General features: G+C 41.0%; 2 protein-coding genes across 3 annotated transcripts in view; one reads left to right on the top strand and one right to left on the bottom strand.

Annotated features, from left to right (window-relative positions):
• cnksr2a (connector enhancer of kinase suppressor of Ras 2a) overlaps positions 1 to 13357 on the top strand; it is a 94957-nt gene extending 81600 nt beyond the window's left edge. The window contains exons 21-24 of one of the 2 annotated variants that reach the window (XM_033638205.2): positions 498 to 639; positions 4625 to 4849; positions 5563 to 5750; positions 12475 to 13357. In XM_033638205.2, coding sequence (XP_033494096.2) covers positions 498 to 639; positions 4625 to 4849; positions 5563 to 5750; positions 12475 to 12672 — 753 coding nt within the window. In that variant the 3' untranslated portion in view covers positions 12673 to 13357. The remainder of the gene's footprint in view (positions 1 to 497; positions 640 to 4624; positions 4850 to 5562; positions 5751 to 12474) is intronic. The other variant, XM_078162824.1, reaches the window with a different exon arrangement.
• A 9349-nt stretch (positions 13358 to 22706) lies between these two features.
• klhl34 (kelch-like family member 34) lies at positions 22707 to 26713 on the bottom strand. Its single transcript, XM_033639276.2, has one exon. It carries the CDS (start codon positions 25996 to 25998, stop codon positions 24208 to 24210), a length of 1791 nt encoding a protein of 596 aa, XP_033495167.2. The 5' UTR covers positions 25999 to 26713; the 3' UTR covers positions 22707 to 24207.
• Between the last annotated feature and the right edge of the window lie 479 nt (positions 26714 to 27192).

Raw genomic sequence — 27192 nt, 5'->3', positions numbered from 1 at the left:
TTCACGGGAAGTGAAGTGGAGCAGCCATATCAGAATCAAATGAGCTGTTGTGAATAAAATATGAGTGCTCTTCCTCTGGATACTTTTTTTTTTTTTTTTAAAGATATTTTTTGGGGCATTTTTTAGCCTTTATTTGATAGGAAGGACAAGTGTGAGGGGGGGTGAGAGAGGGGGAGTGACATGCAGCGTGGGGCCACAGGCTGGGGTCGAGCCCGAGCCACTGCGGCAACAGCCGTGTACATGGGGCGCCTGCTCTACCACTAAGCCACCGACGCCCCCCTCTGGATTCTTTATTGGGATCTCCATTAGTTACTCTTCCTGGGTCTATATTCAAATAACATAAATACAGCCAACAATGTTTGCATTTAAACTACATACAGTGAACGATATGATATATGTTATTGGATAATGCGAGTTACCATGATCAACAGGGGACACGTGGATGATATTGCTCTTGCGAAAAATACTTAACGTTCTGTCTTTGTTCTTTTTTGTAGTACCGATCCAGTCCCGCAGGGGGCAGCAGTGAGACAGGGTCTCCAGGCCGCTCTTCCTCATCTCAGAGACGTTCGTGGCAGGACCTTATTGAGACACCGTTGACTGAAGCTGGACTGCACTACCTACAAACTGGGCCACTAGGTAACACACACACAACCAGTTAGTTTAACACTTTATAATTTTTATGACAATAGCCGCATAAAAATTGAGTTACTTCCATTCTCATGTATGTGATACCTCAAAAAGGCCTTATGAGATTTTATTCAGATTTGATACAAACATCCACTTTGAGTCAAGGATGAACTGTTCAACCTCACAAAAGATAACTGGCCATACCTCAAGAATTCATATGCTAATTATGACAACATTTCACACAAATGTCTAATAGCATTGAATGATGAAGTGATGACATTTTATATCCACAAGGTCAAAGGTTGTAGTTTTATTTTATTTACTTATTTTTATAAATCGCTTGAATACTATTATAGGGTCACAGAGCCCCAGTTTGGGCTTCTCATGAGTTCTTTTACATTCAGGTCACGGAATTAAAGCTAATTAATACCGTGTGATATTTAAAGGGGACCTACTATGCTCATTTTCTTTTTCATACTTGTATTTTGGGTTTCTTCTAGAATATGTTTGCATGCCTTAATGTTCAAAAACACTTTATTGTCCTCATATTGTCTTTGCTGGAACACCTTGGGCTCTAGTTTCGCAGACCGGGCGAGGTGGAGGCGCAGCGCACCTGCGCTTCGCCAACTGGGTTTGGCCAGGCGGATTTTGCAAGTTTGGCACACTGTGCGCCTGGCGCAGCTACTCCTCTTTCCCACCTCCGTCCCTCCTACCTGCGCAAGTCGGAAAGAGGGAGGAGAGAAGGCGTGGAGTGGGTTTTACACACATCACACCAATCAAATGAGCCCCTCTCCTCGCCCTTAAATGCGAATGCAAATGTGTGAATGAGAGTTTACTCAGTTCGCCATGGCAGAAGAGAGCAGCAGCGTCAGACGGCCAAACTTCTCCCAGGAGGAAACTGATGTTTTGGTCCGGGAGGTCCAAGCTCGCAGTGCCCGACTATATGGAACTGTGAGCAGACCTCCACGGGCTGATGATGCAAAGGTAGCCTGGGAGGAGGTCACCACAATTGTAAATCAATGTTGTTTCTCTCGTGTGCGTGCGCTCTCTCTTTCTCTCTCGCAGTCTCACTCTGTTTCTTTTCTTTTGACTTTTCTAAGATGACAGATGCTGAATATATACTCCCTATCTGATGCTGTGGCTGTTTGTGGTTGGCTGAGAGGGCTGTGAAGCTGCAGCTGTGTTAATCAAATCAGGTTGGGTTTCCATTACGCGTGCCAAACGTGCCAAACGGTGCCAATCCCCTTTGATCTGACATCAGATGTGACGGGACAGTTGATATAGAGATACATTTATGTGCTGATTGCAGATAGTTGCATTGAATAGTGTTTTTTTGGGTATTTATTGCATTGTTAATGTGCCTGATATTCTGGAAACCTGCCTGTGAGGTTTTGGTGACGTGTACGCACTGTCTGCCGGTCAGCCAAACTTCCGCTACACCGGCTGCGCTCCGCCTGCGCTGACAGTAGACGTGGTTTCAGTTGGCGAGCTTTTAGCGTACCTTCGGCGAAGCCTTTTGGCACGAAACTGTCACTGCGCCAAGCTGGATCTGTCGACACCTCCCTCTGCTGCGCCGCCACACCCATCTCAGCGCACCTCGGTCTGCCAAACTACCAAACTGAGCGCGCCTCGGGTTGCGCTGCTTGAAACTAGCTCTGCGCGGGGTTCGCCACCCTGCGTCACCCTGCGCTGCGCCGGGAAACTAGAGCCCCTTCTGTCTTAGGATGCTCCATTTTAGCACCTGTCTCTTTAAGTCCCCCTCCCGCGAAAGCCCAGTCTGCTCTGACTGGTCAGTGTTTTCTGGTCTTCCACATCTTGGCATCTCTGCACTGCCATTGCAGCTGGGGGAATGACTGTAACTGTCAGAGTATAGTGGCACTTACTCCTGTGGAAAATCACCAATAAAAGCGTCCAATCCCAACAGGACATGTTCCAGCAGAATATGAAATTAAAGAGAAACTGACAACAACAGTAACCAAGATTACATGTTTCCCTGATGTTAGCATGTAGCTACATGTAGCAATGTCCTTGCAGTAGGGGAATGACTGTAACAGAATATAGCCGCACTTCCTACAGCGAAAAATCTCCAATCAAAGCTTCTAAACCAAAATCACACAATCTAACATGTTCCAGCAGGAATATTATCTGAAATCAGGGAGAAATGAACAGCATTGCCAACTCAGAACAGAGGATTCCCTGATGTTAGCATGTAACTACATGCAGTTACATGCCAAACATTTGAAGTGCTGTGTCTGAAGCAGAAGACCTTATTAAGAAATCTGTCATAATGTGACATCAGCTTGTCTTGAAAGTAGGAAAAATGTTGTAAAACCGTATTCAGAACAGGGAGGTTTTTGCTCACATTAATTACTTTTACATACATTTACCTCATTACTGAAACTTTGGTCACATTTAATATGAACACATGACAGTAGTCGGGTTTCCATCCACCTATTTTTATTCGCATTTTCAACAATTGCGGAAAAAAAACTTGAATGGAAACGCCAGAAATTCGAAAAAAGGCCGAAATATCGCAAAAAAGTTTTTAGCGAATAAACTATGACGTAGGCTACCGAATCCTACTTCTACTTCACACACACACCTGTGTGAACTTAGAGAGAGGTAATTACTCCAGTGTCAGGTGAGTGTAGGCTATTTCACAGCTTACCTGAATAGACTGGATGTGTTGAATACCGCTGCATCACGTGTGCTGCCTGGTGTACCAACACAGACATCACGGCATTATGTAAGCTACGCTGACAACGCTGATATGAGTGTGATGAGAGCTCTCACAATAGCCAAGAAGTACCCAAGGAATCTTTCCATCTCGTTGTAGTCATGGATGTGCCGGTAATTGTTTATATCAGTTGTGGATATGAGACGCTCTCAATGACGTCTTCTCACGGCGCCCTCTTCTTCTACGGGTGTTCTTTTGCATTTTATTTTTCATGAGAAGCGCCACCTTCTGCTCGACCTGTTGACTCCCAATACTCGCAAAACAATAATGAATGGAAACGTGCATAAATTTGCATTTTCTTTTGCGTTTTTGCATTTTCACAAAATTTGCTTAAAATTTGCGATACATTTAGATGGAAACCCAGCTATTGTGACTAAAGACAGAAAATAAGGAAAAGCATAATAAGTCACCTTTAACAACTCCTACCACTTATCTGAAGGTGTTTCCAGAATCCTTAAAGACTCTCTCTCCACTGCATGATAATAAATGTTTTTTAAGTAATATCTCCAGTTGCCGTGTTTCTAAGGGGGCTAAAGATAACACAGTAAGCTACACATATTAATAAGACATGGAAATTTGACACGGACTGATGTATTGTGCAAACTTGTCGTACATTTGCAGTATGTGTGATTGATAGTCTTCCTCCAAATAGCACATCACTCCATAGAGAATTAACTGACACAGAAAAAGAGTTAAGTTTAAAAACACTGTGTTAGTACTTTTAATGCAGAAAATATTAGTTTTTTTCTTTCAAATTTAATTTGACTATAAACCCAACAAGATCTTATTTTCAAGGAGACCCTCAGGCACTTAATTATATAAAAATGATTAAATAAATAATAATAAAGATGATAAATCAAGCAATCCAAACCATTAAAAAAAATCATCAACAAGAATACACATAAGAGCTCACTCTCCCACAGCACACGCACGCACGCACACACACACACACACACACACATTACACATTACTGTCAAAAGTATAATTTGCACAAAATTAACAAGAAATAAAACAAACAGACTTTGCCAGATTGTCAGTAAACAAGTAGCTGGAGAGGTTTAGATTGGATATTATATATCTTTTATTATTTCTCCATGTTTACTTGTTGTTTTATTTTTAATTGTTTTGTTTGTGTCTATGTTTTATGTGTGAACTTTATGTTCTTTTACAAATGAGTGATACAATCAGTAGTTGATTATTTTAATTGAAGAAAACAAAGAAAATGTGAACTGTATTTTCTTGTCTTCACGTTACAGAGGATGCCGTCTTCGCTGAACCCGGTCCAGGCAGCGGGACTATGATGGCCGGTGCAGTTTACACTCTCCCTGCACAGAGGAATGTCCCGTTGCCCATGGCGATGCAGAGGCTGATTCCTATGGCAACCCAGGGAGGGAAACCCCGCAGCTTCACACTGCCACGAGACAGCAACCTACACACACTCCTCGCGGCCCCTGCGAAAGAAGAACAGCAAACACACAACGGTGAGTTTAGTCAGGGACATACATGTACTGTGAAACACGTGGACACAAACAAGAGGAGGCAGTGAACACATGTAGCTCTGTGCTGAGTGATTGTGTGGGTGGACGTCAAGTAAGAGCAGAACAGGAAAAATGTGTCTCACATTGAGTGACAGCCACAAGAGACTGAAAAAAAAAGATTTTTTTTTTTTTTTTAAGGTGAAGACGTCAGCACATGTGCCAGAAATAAAAAACGCTCTGAGGCAGACACATTTCCATTTAAATCATCATCAGTATCGAGTAGAGTCACACACACTCCAGTATTACACTGATCTAATGAGGCTAATGAGACAATGGTGCACTGGTTGCCAAGGTGAACCCAGCAGCATGCTGAAAGAAAAGTGCCAAACCAGAATAGTAAACAATGAAATATAATAACCATGTGAATTCTCATTTAGCCAGTCAAGCAGAGGAAATAAAAAGTGGAGAGGACATCCCTGAGGCTGGAGGGGAAGAGAGCACGACTTTATCATCATTAATAATACAAGTCATTACACTGTAAAGCAGAGGTGTTGAGGTGTGTGCTGCTGTCCTCCAGTGGTTACTCGGAGATATAACTCAATCTAATCAGATTTTTGACAGGTCTTTAGCCTTTAGCTTCACATCATGTGAATGGAGGAGTGGAGGAGGGTTTAAATCATCATTAAGTGACTGACTTACTGTCTCTCTCTCTAAAGGCGGCAGTGAGGGTGCATCCCTGGGCGACCTGTTTCGTGCTTGTGAGCAGGGCGGGGTATGTCCACTGGGTCGCGGGTCGGACACCAAAGGTCAGTCAGAGTGCAGGCAGTCCTTTCTCCGACGGGCCGCCGACCCTCAGCTCAATGACCGCCTGCACCGCCTCCGCATACTGACCTCCACACTGAAGGTATGATCACGCACAAAGACACGTGTTGTAAATATATGGGCATAAATGTGCACACACAAACACACAGGAACACACATACATGGATATCATGCACACTACAAAAAGCTGGTACAAGGTAAGAAATAAAAAACATTTTCAGGCCTTTTTTGAGGTGATTTTATTGATTTTTTATTTCAAATTTTAAAAAGATTTTGAAAAGATTTGAAAGTTATAATCCTTAAGATTTCGGACCTGATTGATTTGGTGGCACCTGGTCCTGGTGGTATCAACAAGCGCGGTTTTAAAACTATTTTTGTTTTTAAACTACTAACAAACACTTGTTGAGCAGCGACTTTGCCAGAAATATAACATAAGAGCAACTGATGTGTGTGTTTCCAGTGCTGCCAAACAAACAAAGTCAGGCAAAAATAACTGCAACTGTGATCTGCTGTTGCCTATGAGGCTCTTAATCGAACAGCTCACTGTGGCTGCAATATTTAAAACATATCTGTGGTCAAAGAATGCTTAAAATGATCGTTATCTTGATTTGTAGAAGATTTATTGATGCATAAGTGCCGTCAATCTCTGTGACAAATACATTGGAATTTCTGGAGTGCTTCACACAAAAACAAAAAAGCAGGCCTTGTTTAGCCAGTTGAAAAAGTTTAATGGCTAGCTGGCAACCAGGCCTCAGCTTTTGGTTGCCGAAACTTAAAATCTGGTTGCCATTTGTGGTCACCTTAAATTTTGAGTGAGATACTACGGTTATGGTTCAGCTTAATGAAATAAAATGTGATGCCTCCACCTCATAATGATGTTGAGCTGCCCGCTCATGTTGCTCCAAGCTCCAGTTCTTGTCTAGTCCTGTGGTGCTGTAGGATGTGCTACCTTCAACTGGTGGCTTGATGTGTCACTTACTGAAGCGTGTGCTGTACAAACAGTATAATTTCCCTCCAGCTCAAAGATGCTGAGATACTTTGCCTCCCAGATTTTCACAAATTCAATTCAGTCAGGAACACTTTGGTCAAAGAAAACTTAATTTCCATTAGAAATTTGATATTTGGTGGTATGGCTCTGTTCTGGGACCTCTCTGCCCTTCCACATGCATACGAGGAAAGCCTGAGGCAGAGAGAGCAACCCTCCCTGCCCTTCCATGTGCCTACATGGAAAACCTAAGGCAGGGAGAGCAGCAGCAAAGACCCTCCAGGAATAGAACAGAGCAGCATCAGTGACAAACAGAAATGACATTGATACATCAGACACAACATGAAAAGGAGGAGCTGGGGTGGAGGCAGGTTGCAAAGCGACTTGCAGAGGAAGCAGCAACAGTAGGCAGGCCAGAGCAGTTTAAATAGGGCGCCCTGAATGAGATTCGCCAACTGGTTGCGTAGAAAGGAATCATGTAATCTATCAGCTGACTTCCTTCTATCAATCAGCTAGCCTGCCTCATCTAACGCTATGCACAGTTCTTTGTAATTTGTTCAGGTTCATCTGGTTCTTTTTCAATTCATTCAATTTGTTTGTGATTTTGATAGGCTGATTGAATTTTCCACCCCATGGTCAAACAACTTAGTTTGCTTCACCATTGTCTCTAAAACAGATGCCTGTGTGCACGCGGGTAAATGCACTAATGCACGTGCAGCATTGTCTGCCAGTTCTGACTGTAACAGCAATATTTAAATATTTATTTAAGGGTTCACGTTTTTTTCATTTTTCTGTCCCTGTTCTTTATACGTTAAAAATTGGTGGCAACCAAATGCCAAGAATGGGTTGCCAAAATGTTTGCCAGTGGCAAGCTGGCACCTGTTACTGTGGAGCCATGGTTGAGTACCAACAGTAGGGAATGTTTGCTTTGCTTTAGCAGCAACACAATATGTGCTAATACGTCTGCAGGAGACTGAGCAGTAAACAGTGAAGCTGTTATCAATGAGAAAACATTACAAATGTAATGGATCACAGGCTGCATCATTTCCTGTCAGTCCCTTCTTCGTGTGAAGGCACCCTGACTCTAGCGCATTAACTAACAATGAAAACTACCACCTAGAGAGGTAATTACTGAGTGTAAAATGATTAAATGGTTAAACAGGAGTCAATTTCATGAAAATCTTAAGGATTTTAACTTTAAATACACCTCATATCAAACTCATATTTGATATCACACTCTTCTGTTGCAATTCTTACAGAAGAAAATGATGCAATTCTCTCTGTTCTTTGTTCATAAGCCGTTGTGTTAGCCCTTCTATTGTCAAGTTTTTTTAATGCTTTAGTTTGTATGAGGTTGGCATTCTCTGACACAACTCACAGACAGAAATCTCGCCATTTTCTCATCCAAATCCTCTTTTTTTTTTCCTATCCAGTGTGAACTGAAAGAATTACCTTTGTCACAGTGTCTTTTTCTTTGGCCCACACTCACATATGATTGCACCTAACTACACTAAAAGTGAGTAGGGTGAAATGGATAAAACGGGACTCCTTTTATTTTGCAGAGGGATACTTTCATGTGCATTTTTAGCTGTAATACACCATGATTTCCTGACCCTGAAGTACACACACATAAACACACACACACACTGTCTCTGTCTTGTTAGTTTCAGTGCTGTCATCTGTCCCAGTCTGTCTCCTCGGTTTGGTTTGAGAGCTTTGTCAAGCAGCCATCTGTGGCTTTATGCTATATGAACAGTGGTTATGTTTCTGGGCTGGGTGCCTGTGAATGGCTCTTTTGCTGTGGCTGTTTTCTTTTTTTGTCTCTATAGAGTTTGTATCTTTGTTGCTTCCTCCATGTACGTGGGCGGGGATGGTTGGCGAGGGCGCAGGGATCTTTGTCGCTACAATAGCTTTTAGCGAGGGTCTCTGGCTTTGGCTGCACGTGTCTGCTGGTACAGGTTGGCTGGAGGAGCTTACATGTTTGTTCCCTGTCTGGCGTCTCTTAAAGGAATACACCAAGTCTTTGTGGGGGGAGTTTGGATGAAACATACTTGTGTCAAATATTAAAAGCAAAGTCATCCATGTGACCCTGGTAGACATTAAACTGGTGTTTACAATCTATCAGGTTGTGTTTGTGTCCTCAGGCAGCAGCGACTTATCTGCAGTGGTTGCTGTGGAAACAACAAAGACATACACGCATATTTTCTTTGTATCTTTTATGTATTAAAATTGAACGGAAACAAGAAGCTACAGTCAAGATGACAAGTGGAGATGTGCACTCCAACTCTTTATAGATACAGCGATGCAGAGTGTCTCATGCAGCGAACAATAATAACGACAGAGGAGGCTCTTATATGCTGTGTTTAATATTGTCATTATGGCTGGATAACTGTGCTCTAGATGTAGCATCAACAGTCATCATCACCATCATAACTGTCACATCTCTTATATCAATCTAATACACAGTATCTCAGTTTTTTTTGAATTCTCAGTTCAGTGAGAGTGAGCTGCTTTTTAAAGTAAGAAAACACATCTATTATTAACAAAAGGCTTTTGATTTTTTTTTAATAAACGTAACATTGAAATATTAATGATTCAGTAATACAGCTAGGTTTACATTCAGATATTAATCCACTGAACGATGGTTTTTAATTTAATCACAATGTCCCGTAAACCTTTAATTTTCATGTAAATAAGGGAAGTTCTCCTCAGTGCAGTAGGAAATATTTCTTTTAAACATCATCCAATTTCAGAACATATTTTTGTAAGACATCCTTTTTAAAGTCCTTATGAATTATAATTTATTGATGCTCTACAGATGCGTTATAAGGCATTAATAAAGATTTCCCTGAACCCACAAACACTTAAAGGAAAACCTCACCCCCTAAATGACAATTTGTGTATCAGTTACTCTGTTACTTTTAATTCACAAAGAAAACTTTTTTTTATGCCTCCATGGGATCGAAGAATTGAAAAACGGAGAAAATTCTTCATGAATCATACGAGTCATTGGGGTCCACGTTTAACAACAGCAAAGATCTATCAAAACATTTGTTTACAAACTGTCACGAAACTTGTGCAGTATAATCCAGGGGCCTGTATCACAAAGCAGGATTTTGTCTTAGCGAGGTAACTTCAGGGTTAACCCTGGGTTTTCGGTCTCACGAAGCCGGTTCAGTTCTTATCGGAGTAGATCACCATGGTAACTTACTCTGAACGGCTATCCTGCTCCGGAGCAGGGTAAGTTCAGGGTTGAATCCGATCCTATAAAAAGCACCACCCACTGGCCAATCAGCTGTTCGGAAAAAAATGACTCTGCTGACAGAAATGCAGCCCAGTCATGACGGGAAGTTTAATTCATTTGATTGATTTTGATTTGAAAGTTTATTTTGAACATTAAAAAAGAAAAGAAAACAACAACAACAGACAATGAAAAGATTGTTCAAAAAGGAGTGGAAAGAAGTCGAAATTTCATCCCGCCCCTTCATAAGAAAGAAACTGATCATTTGCGGACACTTAATATATTAGTGCCAACATTTTATTTTGTTGGAGGAAATGATCCCTGTTAAAGATAATGGGCCTAATTGACAGCTTTGCTGCTGGAAGTGTGGAAAGTAGCCTATCATGTCTACACTTCATGGTGTTTGAGGGATTTTCCTTTTTGCGCAGCTGTTAATTTCTAACACAGCTCAATATCAGGATGATTGTATTCAGACTATCAATTTGGTGTTGATATGATTTAATTGTGGCGTCAGCTTTAAGCTTCATTGTAGCATATATAACGTTATGACAAAGAAGACCAATTTATCAGACGCAATGATGTTAGACGATAATTATAATACACGCAATTCATCTGTGCAGCATTGATTTCATGGGATTCAAAGGTGCGATCAGTGTCAGATGTACAGGTACAGGTACTGTAGCTACTTGAACCAGTGATGAGTAATTTAACCTACACATCATTTTATTTGCTACCTTGTTTTGTCTTGATTTTTCCCTCTCTCTTCCTCTATTTCTTCTTTCCTGACCCGTTTTTTTTTTCTTGTCTATTATGTGATTCCATTGATGTTTTGACAGGGGAATTTCTTTGATAAGCGTTTAGTGGCTTCTAACCTCTCTGGCACTTTTCTTTTTGTAATCTTGTAAATTTTATATTGTCTGTTTTTAACATTATGTGAAAATAAACTAATCTAAACTAAAAAAACATTATTCATCCTGTTATGCGTTGCCACGCATGTTTCCTCCTCCTGCAGCTGCCACGGTGTTGGCCTTTTCTGTAATGTTGTTCTTCTCCTCCTCATATTTTAGTAGAATTAATCTCTGATCCTCACGAGAAATACCTTTTTTTTTTTCTCACATACGGCGCTGTGTGAGGACACTCAGTGACGCTGTGCTTCTCTCATGATTGTGATTGGTCCTCTGCGTGCGCGTTCACGGCTCTTGATAAAGCAACCCTGGGTTGAGTTACCGAGTTGATATCCAGCGCTGTGATTGCCATTGTTAGGGTTAGTCAACCCAGGATAGGTCTGGGTAACCCAGGAAAGGTTGATCTCGCTTCGTGATACAGGCCCCAGGTCATTTATCAAGTCATATGCTCAGTACTTACTGCACTTTCGCTCAGACTTTAGCATTTAAAACTGAACTGAAAGTAAAACCTGTCCATTCTCTTTTCAAAGCCAGACTTCATTGACAAAAACACTAATTTTACCTTGCTTAGCACAGAAGCTGTTAGTCTGCTGCTGCCTCGATTAGTTTGTTTGTTTATGTTATTGTTTGACTTTGGTGAATCTGAACTAATCGTTTTGAACATGAAAGTCACACAATAACAAAAAGAAACAAACTTATCAAGGCAGGGGTAGACCAGCAGCTCCTGTGATCAGCAAGGTAAAATTACTGATTTTGTCAATGGAGTTTGGCTTTGAAGAGAACATAGATAAGTTTCACTGTCTGTTCAGTTCCCCATCGGAAAGGTCTCTCTGTTTGGGAAGTATGGAGCATAAGATTGGATAAATGAGACTTGGACTATACTGCACGAGTTGTGAGAAGGTTTGTAAACAGATGTTTTGATATAGTTTTGCTGTTGTTAAATGCAGACCCCTTGAACTTCAATTCATAAGGAATTTTCTCAGTTGTTGGATTCTTCGTTCACTGTGGAGGCATGTGAGAAAAACAGCTTTACTTCAGGAATACAGCGTAACGTGGCAGAGTAATTGATATACAAATGGTCATTTGTAATGGTTCATCTCTTAATAAGTAATATGTGAATATGAGAAATAAGCTCTAATAAAGCAGATCAAAGATGCAAATGTAAGAAAAAAGATGCAAATATAAGAGATGACCTTATATAAGGTAGATAGAATACCAATAAAAAAACAAACTCTTGACTTTAAAGAAAATGAAAGTGCAAAATGTATGGAAGTGCATTTAAAAATACCAAAATGATGATAGTTAACAAAGCACAGTTTCAACATGTAACGACAATAAAGTTAAAAAAAAAAAACATTAAATAGTGATATAAAAAGGAAATATATGCAAAAAGAAACATTGTTAAGGTATGTCATTTTCTTCTTAACCCTTTGTAAAGGCTTCCTTACTTAAAATTTAGTATCAGAGTAGTAGAACAAATAATCTACCAAGAACAAATGGATGGTCTTGAAGTAACAAATACTAAATCTCCCCAAAACGTAGTGTATCCCGTTAAGTGTGTGTCTTGCTTCACGTGTGTCTGCGTTTTAAAGCTTAGTGGTTTAAAAGTATACAACTAAAAAGAGTGACCCCCCCATCCCCCCACCCCCCCAACCCCTCCTGTGTTTCCCCTTAGGACAGGGAGGGGGAGCTAGCACTGATTGACAAGCTGTTGGCCAATCCCCAGCTGTCGTCGGCAGAGTTCCAGGAGTGGAAAAGAGCCTATCAGGAGCTGTTCTCTCAGGAGCCTGACTCGACCACCGAATCAGACCCCGGCCCGCCCCTCACCCCCTCGCTCTCTCACACACACTCCTACATCGAGACCCACGTCTGACGAGTGAAACACACACACACACACACACACACACACACATGTTTGAGTTGCTCCTGAAGAGTCGAACAAAACAGCAGCGGATGTTTTGATGCATCAGGGTCGCGATCAGTGACGGACTTTGTCAAGAGAGGAGAGTAGGGACAGCTCCACATCCAGATACGCTTTCAGCAGCCGCGGTGTACAAGTTCAACATGACAGCTTTCTGAGGAGATGCCCGTGTGGCCCTCATGTCACATCAGTCTACGAGCTGATTGGTTATGCCACTCCAGCTGGCTCAGGGGCGGACGATTAACTGAATCTTAAGTATTACATGTTAGCTTTTGTGCTCTATAAATACTTTGGATGACTTTCATCAGTTTTTTCCCGCTGACATGGACAGAGGCCTCAGAGTAGTTCCTTCATTTACAGTATTTCATCCTGCTTGTTGTGCCATGTTTATACCGACTGCATAGCCACAGAGTGACATACATTGTATTCTATCAAGCCTTATACTTGATATCTATGATGATATTTTCTGTACAGTGAGTGTTACAGCAGAGAACAATTAAGCACAAGGCTTTTTTAAATCAAATAGTCTCAGTTTCTAGTTTTAGAGACTTTTGTTTGTGCTGGTTTGGTAGAATAACGTACTGTACTGTGCTGGGCTGGACCTGAAGCATGCACACTCCAACTGGAATAGGAACCATTTAAAGGAAAAATCCACCCTGAAAATACTTAACACCATTTTTAACACTGCTAGTGACAGTGTTTTTTCCGTTTAAGAGGCCATGTGCTATTTTTATTGTTTTGTTTTTTTGCACTAAACTGATGTGATGCCAGTTCTCTTGTCATGCTGTCACTTCATTTTCACTGTCAGTATCATTTTACCTCCAGCGAGTCTTGTCTCGCAGTATTATCGTTGATACTGTTAATTTAATTTGACATTTGACATCAGCTACCTCTCATTAATTCATTTCCAGGCCTAAATATTTCCTTTAAATCACATCACTGTAATGGAAACATGACTCATCTTCAGTACGATATTATAATGCATGACACTTCTTTTTTTTTTTTAATTATTATTGTTCACATTTCCATAAACAGCATATGTTGAAATAAGACCTCTTAATACCTGTGTAAAGATACTGTCATATCTTTGATTACATTCCTCAATCCCATGATATTACATACAGTAACCATTTTTCCAATTCTGCCTAATAACAGTACTGTTATACCCATGTGTATATTGTCTGTAATGGCCATAAAGAAATCCATTTTTAAAGTAATTTCACTGAAAGAGAAGGAAAAGTCAACAGTCCTTGTTCTGTTTTGTGCTGACCAGACTAAAAATACCTGTTTGACTTGTCTAACTCTGAATGCAGAAGCCTTAAATATACTGGGGCTGTGACAATATGCTTATCTCCTACTTTCATGTATATTGCCATGCGATGTCAAAATTCTTTTTTACAATTTTTGTTTACTTTGTAACACTAGACTATGGGAAAAGAGAGACTGTATATCATGAGTCATAGCTCCAAAAACGATGCACATCACAACAATCAGTCTTTCTGACTTTTTCAGCAGCAATAAGCCCCAATCAGACAGAGCATATTTTGCAGTGTCTTTTTTACGTTGTTGCTAGGCAGCCACCAAATCAGCTGTCCTTAGCTTTACCGCTAATTTGTTGTGAAATAAACAGATCCATACTTTAAAATCTGAATACAAAAATTGACACATGGAGGACACTTGGGGACTGGACTAGAGGTCAGACTCGCCAGAGGACCCACAATATGATATTATCACAATGCTTAGGTCAAGATACAATATTATCGTGATACGCTGAGTATTGTGATACAATATATTGCGATATATTGCAATTCATTACCTAATTTCCATCTGCAAATCATTTCCCCAAAGGAAAACTTTGTCAGCATCAGTTTTCATTCTGTTTATCTGACTTTAATCATTTTTATTGCAGCAAAATGTGATGCAAAGCAGACAGACTAGCCAACACCTTCATAAAACTCAATGCAGCATACACCTGAGAAACTGAACTGTTGGTAGATTCAGTGCCCTTTGCAAGGCCAGATTAAGCGTCTAAGTGAAACACTTCACATGCAGGTTTCCGGCTAACTGAATGGCAACACCTATGTTAGAAGCGTTGTCTGTTACAACTACAAGATGTTTGTTGGCAGTCCTCCATTCTGGTTCTGCATTTTGCAGGAGGTCTGCAATGTTTGCTCCGGTTTGACTTTCGTGTACTGCTGTGGCACAAGTGAGCCAATGGAACTGCATTTGTATCACGCCTTCCTAGTCATCCAACCACTCAAAGCGCTTTTTACACTACAAGTCACCCATTTACACACACATTCATACACTGGTGGCCGAGACTACCATACAAGGTGCCATCTGCTACTGAGTTTTTAACACACTCACACACCAATATCATCGGGAGCAATTTGGGGTTCAGTATCTTGCTCAAGGATTCTTGGACATGCAGACTGGAGGAGCTGGGGATTGAACCGTTAATCTTCCTCTGAGCCACAAAGCCTAATGTTTGTGTGTGCGCTACTGCATCGCCACCACAGAAGGCCCGCCTCTCAATTGATTGATTGATTGGACAATAGGACAAAAAGGCCGATGAAGTTGGGAGTTCCTCTGGTCTTAGCTTAAGTTTTTTCAACTGGAGGTTTTCAGGGTGCTCCTGCAAAACATGAGGCACTCAGCGATGCAAAAGCAGCAAACAAACTCCTTCACTCTCATTAAAAAACAATAACAAAAAGTCACCCTGCTGTTAAAACTGCTCTGTCTGATCGGGGTCTTATACTGCATAGAAATGTGTAATTTACTGATAATACATCCTACCCAACTTATCTTTTAACAAAGGGTCTGTTGAGGTAAAATTATCTGAAGTTTTTAACTCTAAGAATTCTTGAACTCTCAAATTTTAATCTGGTGTTTGTTTGATATGCATATTTGACTGAATTATTTGATTTCAAAAGGCACCCCTGGAGTGCCTTTAGGTGCACCAAAAGGCACTCCTGTTGTACACCCATCCAGTGTTTTTTACCTTCCAAGGTACAAACTGGAGTCTTGCTTTTCTCTTCTGGACCTGTTTTTTATTCCTTTGATTTTTCGAGGCTTTGATTTTTCAGGCAGCCTGACTTTATCACTTGAAATATGGTCACCATGAAAACTGCAAGTATATGAGTCAACAACAAGTGCTTAAGTTTGTGTAATGTTGCTCTGGTCGCCAGAGAAAGGCATCCTGAAACACAAAAATCTATAATTTAAGTAATAAGCAAGGAAAGTAATAAAGTAGAGCTTTTATCACAAAATAACTCCTGAAACTTTCTGAACATCACAGAATGATTATATTTTATATGATGGTGTAAAAGTTTATAAGGGTGGATTTTTCCTCAGAGAGCATTCGTCTCTCTGTGTCCTGCATGCCACATAGAGAGTATGAGGAAATATTTGCATAGGAATTAAAATATGGATCTAAATAAAATATATTAGTTTGTTATTTGTACGCTGCTGCCAAATGACTTAATACTCAGAGACACTGCACAAAACTATGAAAGCAATCATATACACAGGTATACACAAAGACATGCACACACGCCAATAACACGCACATGACACAACACAGTTTGAATGCTCTTTCTATGCTGCTGCCCGTGGTTGGTTGTAGTAGCATGTCTTTGTTGTAGAGAAACACAATATTCCTTTTCTGTTTTTGTGTTTGAAATCTCTAGATACAGTAGATCTCTCTCTTTATAGAGTGCAAACTAAGTGTCTTGGAAAATGTTCTCTAATTCTATCAGGTTTTTTTGGACAGTTAAGTAAAGATTGTTTAATGTTCAATCTATAAATTATGGTAAAATAACAGTATTTATTTATCATTCTACGTGTTCTGTCGGAAGAAGAAGAGTGGATCAATAAAGTGTGGTCATTTGGGTGATGGTGTATTTGTGGTTTGTTTTCGCTTCAGTGGACATTGAGATGGAGAGGAGGTTGACAGGATGTGATGAGCACTAGTAAAAGCTGTTATATCGTCACTGTCAATAAGGGAGGAAAGAGTCCCAACCCAATTATCCCAATAAATGTTGATATTGCATTTTTCAGCTAAGCATGGACATATTACATTTGTATGTTTAATTTATGTGGCTGGGATAAAAAACACAAACAGCGACATTGTCCCAACGTATGCTTGAAAAATACTCAGTTTTATTGCAGTGAACATAGCTGGATATTTCCTGACATGCTGTTGAAAACTACACAGTTGTTGAAGCAAACACAGATGAAAATGTCCCAACATATGGTTAAAAAATACCTGTTTTTGTTTTGCATAAAACACAGCTGGAAATGTCCAGTTGCATGCTTAAAAAATACCTAGTTTTGTTGCAGCAAACATGGTTGGAAATGTCCCAACATATGGTCAAAAACGACCTGGTTTTGTTGCAACAAACACGGCTGGAAATGTCCCAACATATGGTTGTAAAATACCTGGTTTTGTTGCAACAAACACGGTTGGAAATGTCCCAACATGGTAGAAAAATACCTGGCTTTGTCGCAGCAAACACTGTTGGAAATGTCCTGACGTATGGTTAAAAAATACCCAGTTTTGTTGCAACAAACACAGTTGGAAATGTCCCAACATATGGTTGTAAAATACCTGGTTTTGTTGCAGCAAACACAGTTGGAAATGTCCCAACATATGGTTGTAAAATACCTGGTTTTGTTGCAGCAAATACAGATGGAAATGTCCTGACATGGTTTAAAAAATACCGTTTTGTTGCAACAAACACGGTTGAAAATGTCTAGACATGTGGTATAAAAATACCTGGTTTTGTTGTTGCAAACATGGCTGGAAATGTCCCAACATATGGTTGTAAAATACCTGGTTTTGTTGCAACAAACACAGATGGAAATGTCCTGACATATGGTTTAAAAAATACCGTTTTGTTGCAACAAACACGGTTGAAAATTTCTAGACATATGGTATAAAAATACCTGGTTTTGTTGTTGCAAACATGGCTGGAAATGTCCGAACGTATGGTTTAAAAATACCTGGTTTTGTTGCAGCAAACAGGGTTAAACATGTTTTGATGTGGTTAAAAATACCAGCCTTTGTTGTTTATTGGTCACGAACAGTGGTCTGCTGCTTGGCAACCATCTCGCCTTGGTTTCACGCCATCCACTATCCCCTCCTCTTCATGATAGAAAACTTATAAACATTTAATCTGAACTACGTCGCTGCAGAAATGTTGATATGATACACATGAAACCTACAAATGTAACATATCCATGCTTTGCAGAAATGTACACTGCCGACATTTTATTCTGTTCGACTGGGCTGAGAGTTGATGACAAACCAAAAGAGATTCTCTGGTTTAGAAACTCAGCTCTGCTCCTTCTCCCAGTTGACAAGTCCAAATCCCTGCCACCTTTCCCACAATGCTACTATCAAAGCTGAGTGAGAACTTGAACATTGCCCTGGTTCCCTTGACAAAAAGCCTATGGGATTTCTCCACTGCATTTTGGAGAAAATAAACTCTGTGGCAGACCAAAGTTTTTGATGCTTACACATTTTGTTCAGCAGGAAAACCTTCACAAATGAACACCACTTTTACAATGTTTGAAGTGTAAATGCAATCACCAGAAATATAAAGCCAATGTAAGGCTATAAATGAACTCCACCACGGTTGCATGACTACACCACTAAGCTTTTAACTTGTAATTCGGTTTGGCTCACTTATGTCTTCTGTAAAGTCCTTTGGTCTACTGTAAAAACAACATGGCAGATCCGTTTGGAGATGAAAACAGCTCATCCTAAAGGATCAAAAACATGACTCTTAATTTTAGGTGACTATATACTAAAGACAACATAGTTGAACATGAATATTATATTCCATATCCATTTTTTCCAAAAGATATTGTTGCTAATGTTAGCTCAAGATCAATTAAATTTAGAAGATTAAAAGGCAACATTATTATAAAAACACCATCCTCCTGTTTCCTCTAAGTCACTGAGCTCATATTTAGGTAGATTTGCAGCTCCAAGCTCAGCTGGTAGTCCAGATACAATCAAAAAATTTCCATTAGCTGGTTTTCTATGATAATCTAGGTTTGAAATGAACAGATAATAGCACAGGATGCTACTTGGAACTAATGAAATGGAGATAAAATAAACAGACACACCAGAGCTGATCACCTTTGCAATTCAGTTTTATTGGTTCTTGGTTCTTAATAGTTATTGAATAAATGAATGGCTGTTTTCAGATTTTTTTTTATCTTGTTATACAGTTTATTTGATTTATCAGAATCCATAAAAAATATATTAATACAAATTCATAACTTCATGTTTATTACCAATTGGAATACTTAGTTGCACAATGGTGCAAAAAAACCCTACATTAAATCCAAGCAATGGTTTGATAATAATAGGCGTCTAAAAAGTCAACACACCATGATTTGTATTAAATATTTAAATTGCCTATTAAAGTAATTTAAAATGTTTTGGAAGTTTGTACCACATTTTATCGAAAGTAATCACTAGGGTATATGCTGAGAAAACCGAATTAACTTTGAATCCAGTATTACCTTCAAACATGATAAAACATGTTAAATAAATAATGTTTATGCAGACAGTAAGCATTTAGGTTTAAATGGAAGTGAGAACTGAGGTCCATGAATAATGAACTCCAGCAGGTTACCTAGCTACTACCCACAAATCATGCATATGATTTCCTGCTAATGTTTTTTCTGCTCTGCAGCTTTAAGCTTCTTTGTCCATTTGGTTGCCAGTGCAGATGGAAAACAAGACCGAAAAAAGGTCACTCGATATCCTTGCTTTGCTTTTATTTCTATATCTGTCTCATAGATAACTTAAATTATGTATCACTAGTAAATAAACAGGAATGTCACATGCGTCGCACTTTCATCTTACATAAAATACTCAGCTTAGCTTTGCTGTTATATTTCAAAGATGTCCTCCTCCACCTTCACCAGCTTATCTCCTGTTTTGACATCTTCTCTATTCCCTCTTATGTGCGATAGCCTCTGCCTCCATAGCCTGGCTCAACCTCTTCCTGAAAACTCATTTGTTCAGGAATTACCTTCGTCCCACTAAATCTCTTTACCTCCTCGCTATTGTTCTCAAAATCCCCTTTATCTTCCTCCTTAGCTCTTGTTTTATTTCTCCTCTTAGAACACTGGCACATCCGGTCACAGGAATATCACTGACAGAACACCATGTTTATCACTTCTCAGTGGTGGTTGCTTGTAATTAGCCCTTAATAACTGGATCCACTAAATACATGAAATTATAGATGATGAAATATATAATTATAGATGATAAAAAGACTGAGAGTTAAACTGCATCCCTTTTTTTGTCAGTCTTTTCCAATAATCTGTCACATCAGTGAGTAATCAGACACAGAAATGCACTCGAAAAACTAAAACAAAAATAGGCTACAATGAAATACTCCTTTTAACTTGTGTTATTTTCTATGCTTGACATGTATTTTTTAAATAAAACATTTTGGGAACTATACGCTTATTCACTTTCTGTTAGCTAAAACCAGGAGACAGTTATCTTAGCTCAGCATTACGACTGGAAACAAGGGAAACATGCTAGTGCGGCTCTGTCTGAAGGGGTGTCCTAACCTCACTGAAGAACATGACTGTTATGTCTTGTTTATTTGATCCAAAACCAAAAAATGAACTGCAGATATGACAACATGTGGTTTTATTGTGAGATCTCATGTTTTAGGCCCGTGTCCATCAAAGCATTTTTCCCAGCTGAAAGTGTCATGCACTCCTCAGGAAACACTCAGCTGGGAGTGCTTGAGAGTGCTTCAGAGGTGCAGTGTTTTTCAGCTGAGACACTTTGGTTGCGTCTCATTGCTGTGATACAGAATATCTGTGGAAGTGAAAATGTCGGCACAAGGTAGCACTTGCTCTGGACGAAGGGAAGGCTGAAACATGTAGGGAGAGAGGATGGACCCGCCGGTATATGTGGGTTCATCAGAGGAAACACATATTAATGTATACAGTAAAACTTCAGTTAGTAGCCTGGGCTATTATTTATTTAAATCACCAAACTCAACAGGCCTATATTAGGGACAGGTCTATATGGGACAGACCTTTAATTCTTTTTACACAAAACTGTGGGAAATTCAACCAAATTGTTTATTTGAACCAATATGAATAGTACTAGTACAACATTCATAACTTGGATTAATTTTGATGAAAAACACTTTTTATTCTACTGATTGGTGGACCCTTATGGACTAAAGGAATATAAATAACTTGGTGGGTAATCCAGGACTGAACACATATTCTGACTTTACGACAACTTTAGAAGAAGGAAGTCACCAGTTGTTGTTTTTTTCATCATGTCGGTATATCTGAATGAAGTGTGGTCTTCTCTGGTGCTCATAGTTTCAGTACATTTAAATGAACCAAGCTAACAATGTGTAGCATCTCCATATTGACAAAAGTTTAAGCATTTACATTTGTATACAGTTAGGTCCATAATTATTTGGACAATGATACAGTTGTCATCATTTTGGCTCTGTACACCATCACAATGGGTTTTAAATGAAACAATGAATACCTGCTTAAAGTGCAGACTCTCAGCTTTCATTTAAGGCTTTTTTCAAAAATGTAGTATGAACCGTGTAGGAATTACAACCAATTCTTCACACAGTCCCCCAACTTTAAGGGCTCATAAGTATTTGGACAAACTAACATAATCATCAGTTAAACAGTCAGTTTTAATACTTGGTTGCAAATCCTTTACAGTCAACGACTGCCTGAAGTGTTGGACACATAGGCATCATCAGATGCTGGGTTTCTTCCCTGGTGATGCTCTGCCAGCCCTTTACTGCAGCTGTCTGCACTTCCTGCTTGTGTTTTGGGTGTTTTGCCCTCAGTTTTGGCTTCAGCAAGAGAAACGCATGCTCAATTGGATTCAGGTCAGATGATATGACTTGGCCATTGCAGAACATTCCACTTCTTTGCCTTAAAAATGTCTTTGGTTGCTTTTGCAGTATGCTTCAGATCATTGTCCAACTGCACTGTGAAGCATCGTCCAATGAGTTTTGAAACATTTGGTTGAATCTGAGCAGATAATGTAGCCCCAAACACTTCAGCTTTCATCCTGCTGCTCTTGTCAGCGGTCACATCATCAATAAATACAAGAGAACCAGTTCCACTGGCAGCCATACATGGCCATGACATAACAGTACCTCCACCATGCTTCACTGATGAGGTGGTGTGCTTTGGATCATGAGCAGTTCCTTCCCTTCTTCCTTCTCTTGTCTTCCCATCATTCTGGTAGTTGATCTTTGTTTTATCTGTCCATAGTATGCTGTTCCACAACTGTACAGGCTTTTTAGATGGTTTTTGACAAACTCTAATCTGGCCTTCCATTTTTAAGGCTAACCTATGGTTTGCATCTTGTGATAAACCCTCTGTATTTATTCTAGTGAAGTCTTGTCTTGCTTACAAGAGCAGCAGGATGAAAGCTGAAGTGTTTGGGGCACCATTATCTGCTCAGATTCAACCAAATGTTTCAAAACTCATTGGACGATGCTTCACAGTGCAGTTGGACAATGACCTGAAGCATATTGCAAAAGCAACCAAAGACATTTTTAAGGCAAAGAAGTGGAATGTTCTGCAATGGCCAAGTCATATCATCTGACCTGAATCCAATTGAGCATGCGTTTCTCTTGCTGAAGCTAAAACTGAGGGCAAAACACCCAAAACACAAGCAGGAAGTGCAGACGGCTGCAGTAAAGGGCTGGCAGAGCATCACCAGGGAAGAAACCCAGCATCTGATGATGCCTATGTGTCCAACACTTCAGGCAGTCATTGACTGTAAAGGATTTGCAACCAAGTATTAAAACTGACTGTTTAATTAATGATTATGTTAGTTTGTTCAAATACTTATGAGCCCTTAAAGTCGGGGGACTGTGTGAAGAAATGGTTGTAATTCCTACACGGTTCATACTACATTTTTGAAAAAAGCCTTAAATGAAAGCTGAGAGTCTGCACTTTAAGCAGGTATTCATTGTTTCATTTAAAACCCATTGTGATGGTGTACAGAGCCAAAATGATGACAACTGTATCATTGTCCAAATAATTATGGACCTAACTGTATGTTTCTAAACAGCTAACTAAGGTTAGCTCAAGTGGGTAGCCACCATCCAAAGAACTTCTATAGAAATAAACGGCTTGGCAACCAAACTGGGCGTCTATTTGAGCCAGGCCTTTATTTGTCAAAATGTGTAGCTACACCAGGCTAGTAAATGAGACTAGGCTTTTGATTGAAGTTTTATCTGAAGCCTTAATTTCATACGTTATATTCATACTAGTTTGAGTAAACAATTAGATTGTATATACCAATCTTTGCTGAGCAACAGTTTTGTGTGAAAGAAGTTAAAGGCCTGTCCCATATAGATGCCTGTCCCAAATATAGGCCTGTTGATTTTAGTGATTTAAGCAAATAATAGCCCGGGCTATTAATTGAAGTTTTACGGTATGCAGTATTTCAACATATTTCCCCTCCATTTCTGTTGTTCCTCAGCACTTGGGCATCTAAGATGTGACGGCTGGTCTTTGTGGTAGGCTATTTGTCTTGCCCCTCCTCTACTGTGATTGCGGTAAAAAGTGACAATGATGAGCGCAGTGTTTTAATCAAAGTGGAACAGTTTTCACCTTTGGCACTCAAAAAAAAAGGCAATCATGCAGCACTCAGCTCAGAATAGACGCTCAGCACCTTGTCACGCTGATTTGTAGCATAGCATAAATACACTGCCATTGCAAAGTATTAAAAAGAATAAGGTAGCCCCCAGAAAAATGCTATGGTGGACACTGCGCCACATGCTAAGGACGAACTGTCTCCTCATTCTAGCTTCATATTTGGCAGACAGATATGCGACTCACAACAATCTTCTCATCCAGCAGAAAATATATTTCCCAAAATGTATAACCACTTCTATATATGGCAGTAGGCTATTGGTATTAGTATTAGCTTAGCATAAAGACTGGTAAGAATAAGGGAATAAGGGAAATGGCTAGCCTAGCTAGCCGTTTCCAGAGGCAACAGTTCTGCCTACAAGCACCTGTAAAGCTTACTAATAAACATATTATATGCAATACCTATAATCATACAAAAACCAAAGTGTAAATATGATGCTAAGCTAACCACCTCCCAGTATTAGCTTCATATTTAACAGACCTATATTAGATTGGTATCAATGTTCTTGTAATTCTCAGCAAGAAAAGTGTTAGTGTATTTCTAAACTGTTTGTTTCAGTAGTAATAGAGGAAGTTAAGAAAATCTTACTTAACATATTTTTCTAAATGTCCTGGAGTCATGCACACCTGTTCTCCAATGATGAGATGGGCCTAGATGGCTGAACCCAATAGTTTTAGTTACCTAAAATGCGTGTGTGCTCTTTTCTCAGAATTTTGAGACTCTGTTGCACCTCTGAGAGAAACTGTCTCACTTTCATGTTAAACTGTTCTCACACTATGTGCATGTTAGTCTGGTAAAGGCAGCAGTGTACACTCAGTGCCAGTGAGAGGTCTGGGGAGCTGACAGATCTCTCTCCAGTGATCTTTTTTTGTATCGTACTCCAACACACTCTTCACTATCACCTCCTGTCCTTCACTCCATCTCCTCCCTCCGAACACCAGCAGATTCCCAGACGGCGCTGACACCATTCCATAGTTAAAGGAGCCAGTGAGGAGTGGTCGAAGACGGGTCCAGTCATCTGACTGCGGATCGTATCGTTCAATATCGCAGAAAGGCTCGTACATTCCCAACAAGGCGTAGATGTGGCCATGGGCGACTGCCAGGCGGTGACTGAACCTGGCGATGGACATGGGCGCTCGCTTCTCCCAGGCTCTGCCTTTGAGGTCCCAGAACAGGACTTCTTTGCTGCTCTCTCTGTGGTCATCCCGGTTATCGCCATGGTTACTGCCGCCCTGGTTGCCACCTGACACGTAGATGTTGTTGTCAAGCACAGCAGAAGCGTGGCCGCAAAGGGGGCGAGGCATGTTTGCTCCTCTCCTCCATGCTCCTGTGGCCATGTCGTAAAACTCAACAGAAGCTACGGAGGTGTGTGTGTTGGCGTCTGGTTGTGTGTGTCGTCCCCCGATGGCATAAATAGCATCCTCTACTACGCAGCAGGTGAACTGTGCCCGCCTCTCCAGCATGGACTCTACCGCTACCCAGCATTCGAAGCGAGGATCGTAGCGCCACACCTGGTTGGATGTCACCACGGTGACAGACTTTTTGCCATCCTCCTCCCCCTCTTTCACTTCCTCTCCTCCGATCACAAAGAGGAAACCTCCCACTGAGCACACGCAGTGATTTCTCAGCCGCAGCGGGATGCTGGAGCACAGAGGTGAGAACTTCCTGCCTCTGGGATCAAACATCACCATTTTCTGTTCCGGCCAATCAGGACTGGACCCTCCACCTACAAGCAGCACACGATTGGGCGACGCTCTGAGTGTCGACTGTTTGCTCTGTCTGATTGGCTGAGCTGAACCCAGTCTGTGGTACTCCAATGCCTGAGTCAACTGACCTCTGATTAGAGGTGTGGCCATGGCTTTGTGGGCGTGGCTAAGATTGGGGAGCTCAGACGGGGCAACCAATCCAAAGCGCAGACGACTCAGCAGGAGATTTGATTTCAGCAGAGGGAGGGGTCCGTTGTCATCCAGCCAATCCAGAGCCAGCTTTATGAGCTCCACCTCCTTGACACCAGGTATCTCATCAGCGTCGAGCACCTCCATCAATGACTGCATATTCAGCTTGAGAAGGTCATCCCTGCTTTCCTGCAGCAACGTTCCCATCTCCATAGCGATGGTTTGATTGGCAGCTTCAAGTGCATCTGAGAGAACATGGTGTTCGGCCAGGTTAGCATAGCAACAGCAATTCTCAATGCTTAAACCATCAATCATGAAGCGCTCGCATATTGACACAGCCGTCTCCACCTGCAAGTACCTGGCTGCCTCAAGGACGACAGGAAGTGTTAACGACGACACGCTGAGCCAGCCAGAGTACAGGAAGTCCAGAATGGCATCTAAACCCTCAGGTGTTAGCGCGGGGAGGCTAATGCAGCCCGCTAATCTCTCAGCGGTAGTCTCTCCAAACAGAGCCCAAAAATACTCGCTGGAGCTGGCCAAAAGGGCGCGATGACAAGGGAAGGATACACCGCTGGCCTCCAGGACGACATCACACATGTTTCCCTGTGAGCGCAGGCGCTGGAAGCCGGCAAGAAGTCCGGTTCTGTGGGAGGAACTGTAGAGGAGGGAGTAGCTATCCATCCAAAAGATGGGAGGTGAGAAGATATTGGAGAGAGAAAGCTTTTTGAGAAACAGAAAAGGATTAGTTGTAAAGAAAATTCTTAGTCAGGAAGGTAGGAGGAAGCAGCAGCAGTGAGAGGGAAGTAAGAGGAAGAAAGATTAAAAGCAGAGAAAAAGCAGTAATGAGTGTTGTCAAAAAAGATGTAGCCGGCAAGCTGCACTAGAACATCAGACTAAAGAGAATCAGACATTAGTTGCAGAGCAGGATAATGGGTTGTTGAGAGCAAAGAGCAGGAAATGATAGGAGACGACAGGAGAGTTGAGAGGAGAAAAGTCAAGTGCGTGTCCTCAGCCGACGTCTCTCCATCTGTGTTTTTGTCCTGCTCTGTCTGCATGTGACACCATGACAGAAAGGCGATCAACTGCCCCCCTACACACACACACACACACACACACACACACACGGTCCGTACTGCCCCTCCTTTTGGCCCTTAAACTTCCCAAAGCCTCCTGTCTCCTTCTGTGATGTCCCAGCTCTGTTGGCTTTGTGTCTGTCCGCTGCCCTTTTCTCTGCGTCCGGGAGGGAGTATCACCAGAATATATGCATCCAACATACCCACCAATGGGGCAAGTGAGCAGATGCATGGATAAACACATGCGCACACACACACACTAGGAGCCTGGCAGGGTTTTAGTGTCTATCCCGGCGGATGAACTCATTGGTAAATACAGCTGCCACAGTCTGCAGAACTAAGATTCCAGGGCACGGTTGCCACGGCACCTATCTGTGCCCTCATCGCCATGGCGACAGGAATAGAAACACAGGCAGGGCTTGGCTCTGAGGTACATGTCAAACCAGAGGAAGTTTTGCCAAGCTGTCAAAGGATTTTAGAAGTGTCAAAAGTAGTGTGTAGCATTTGGTATTAGAATGAGCTGTGCCCTTCGGGGAGGCATTTAACCTTATTGTGACCTGTGCTGCTTCAAAATCAGACAGGTTGATGTCATGCCATTATTTTTATGCAGAGACAGGGGCAGCGGGGTTGTGGTGGGGTGGGAGTGATGAAGATTTGTTTTCAATATCAGGCTACAAGTTGTCCGGCGTGTTTACTGTGGTGTGATTAATGTTGAGCCACTGTTTGTCTGGTATACATGTATACATCAGTATGCAAACGGCATAGCTTTACAGCACACTTACAAGTTCTTGCAGCTCTCTCT

Source organism: Epinephelus lanceolatus, chromosome 20, assembly GCF_041903045.1.
Source record: "Epinephelus lanceolatus isolate andai-2023 chromosome 20, ASM4190304v1, whole genome shotgun sequence".
Taxonomy (NCBI): domain Eukaryota; kingdom Metazoa; phylum Chordata; class Actinopteri; order Perciformes; family Serranidae; genus Epinephelus; species Epinephelus lanceolatus.
This window is presented reverse-complemented; position numbering and strand designations above follow the sequence as displayed.

Excerpts from the sequence above, each read along its gene's own strand:
- klhl34 (XM_033639276.2), bottom strand. The coding sequence starts at position 25,998 with ATGGATAGCTACTCCCTCCTCTACAGTTCCTCCCACAGAACCGGACTT.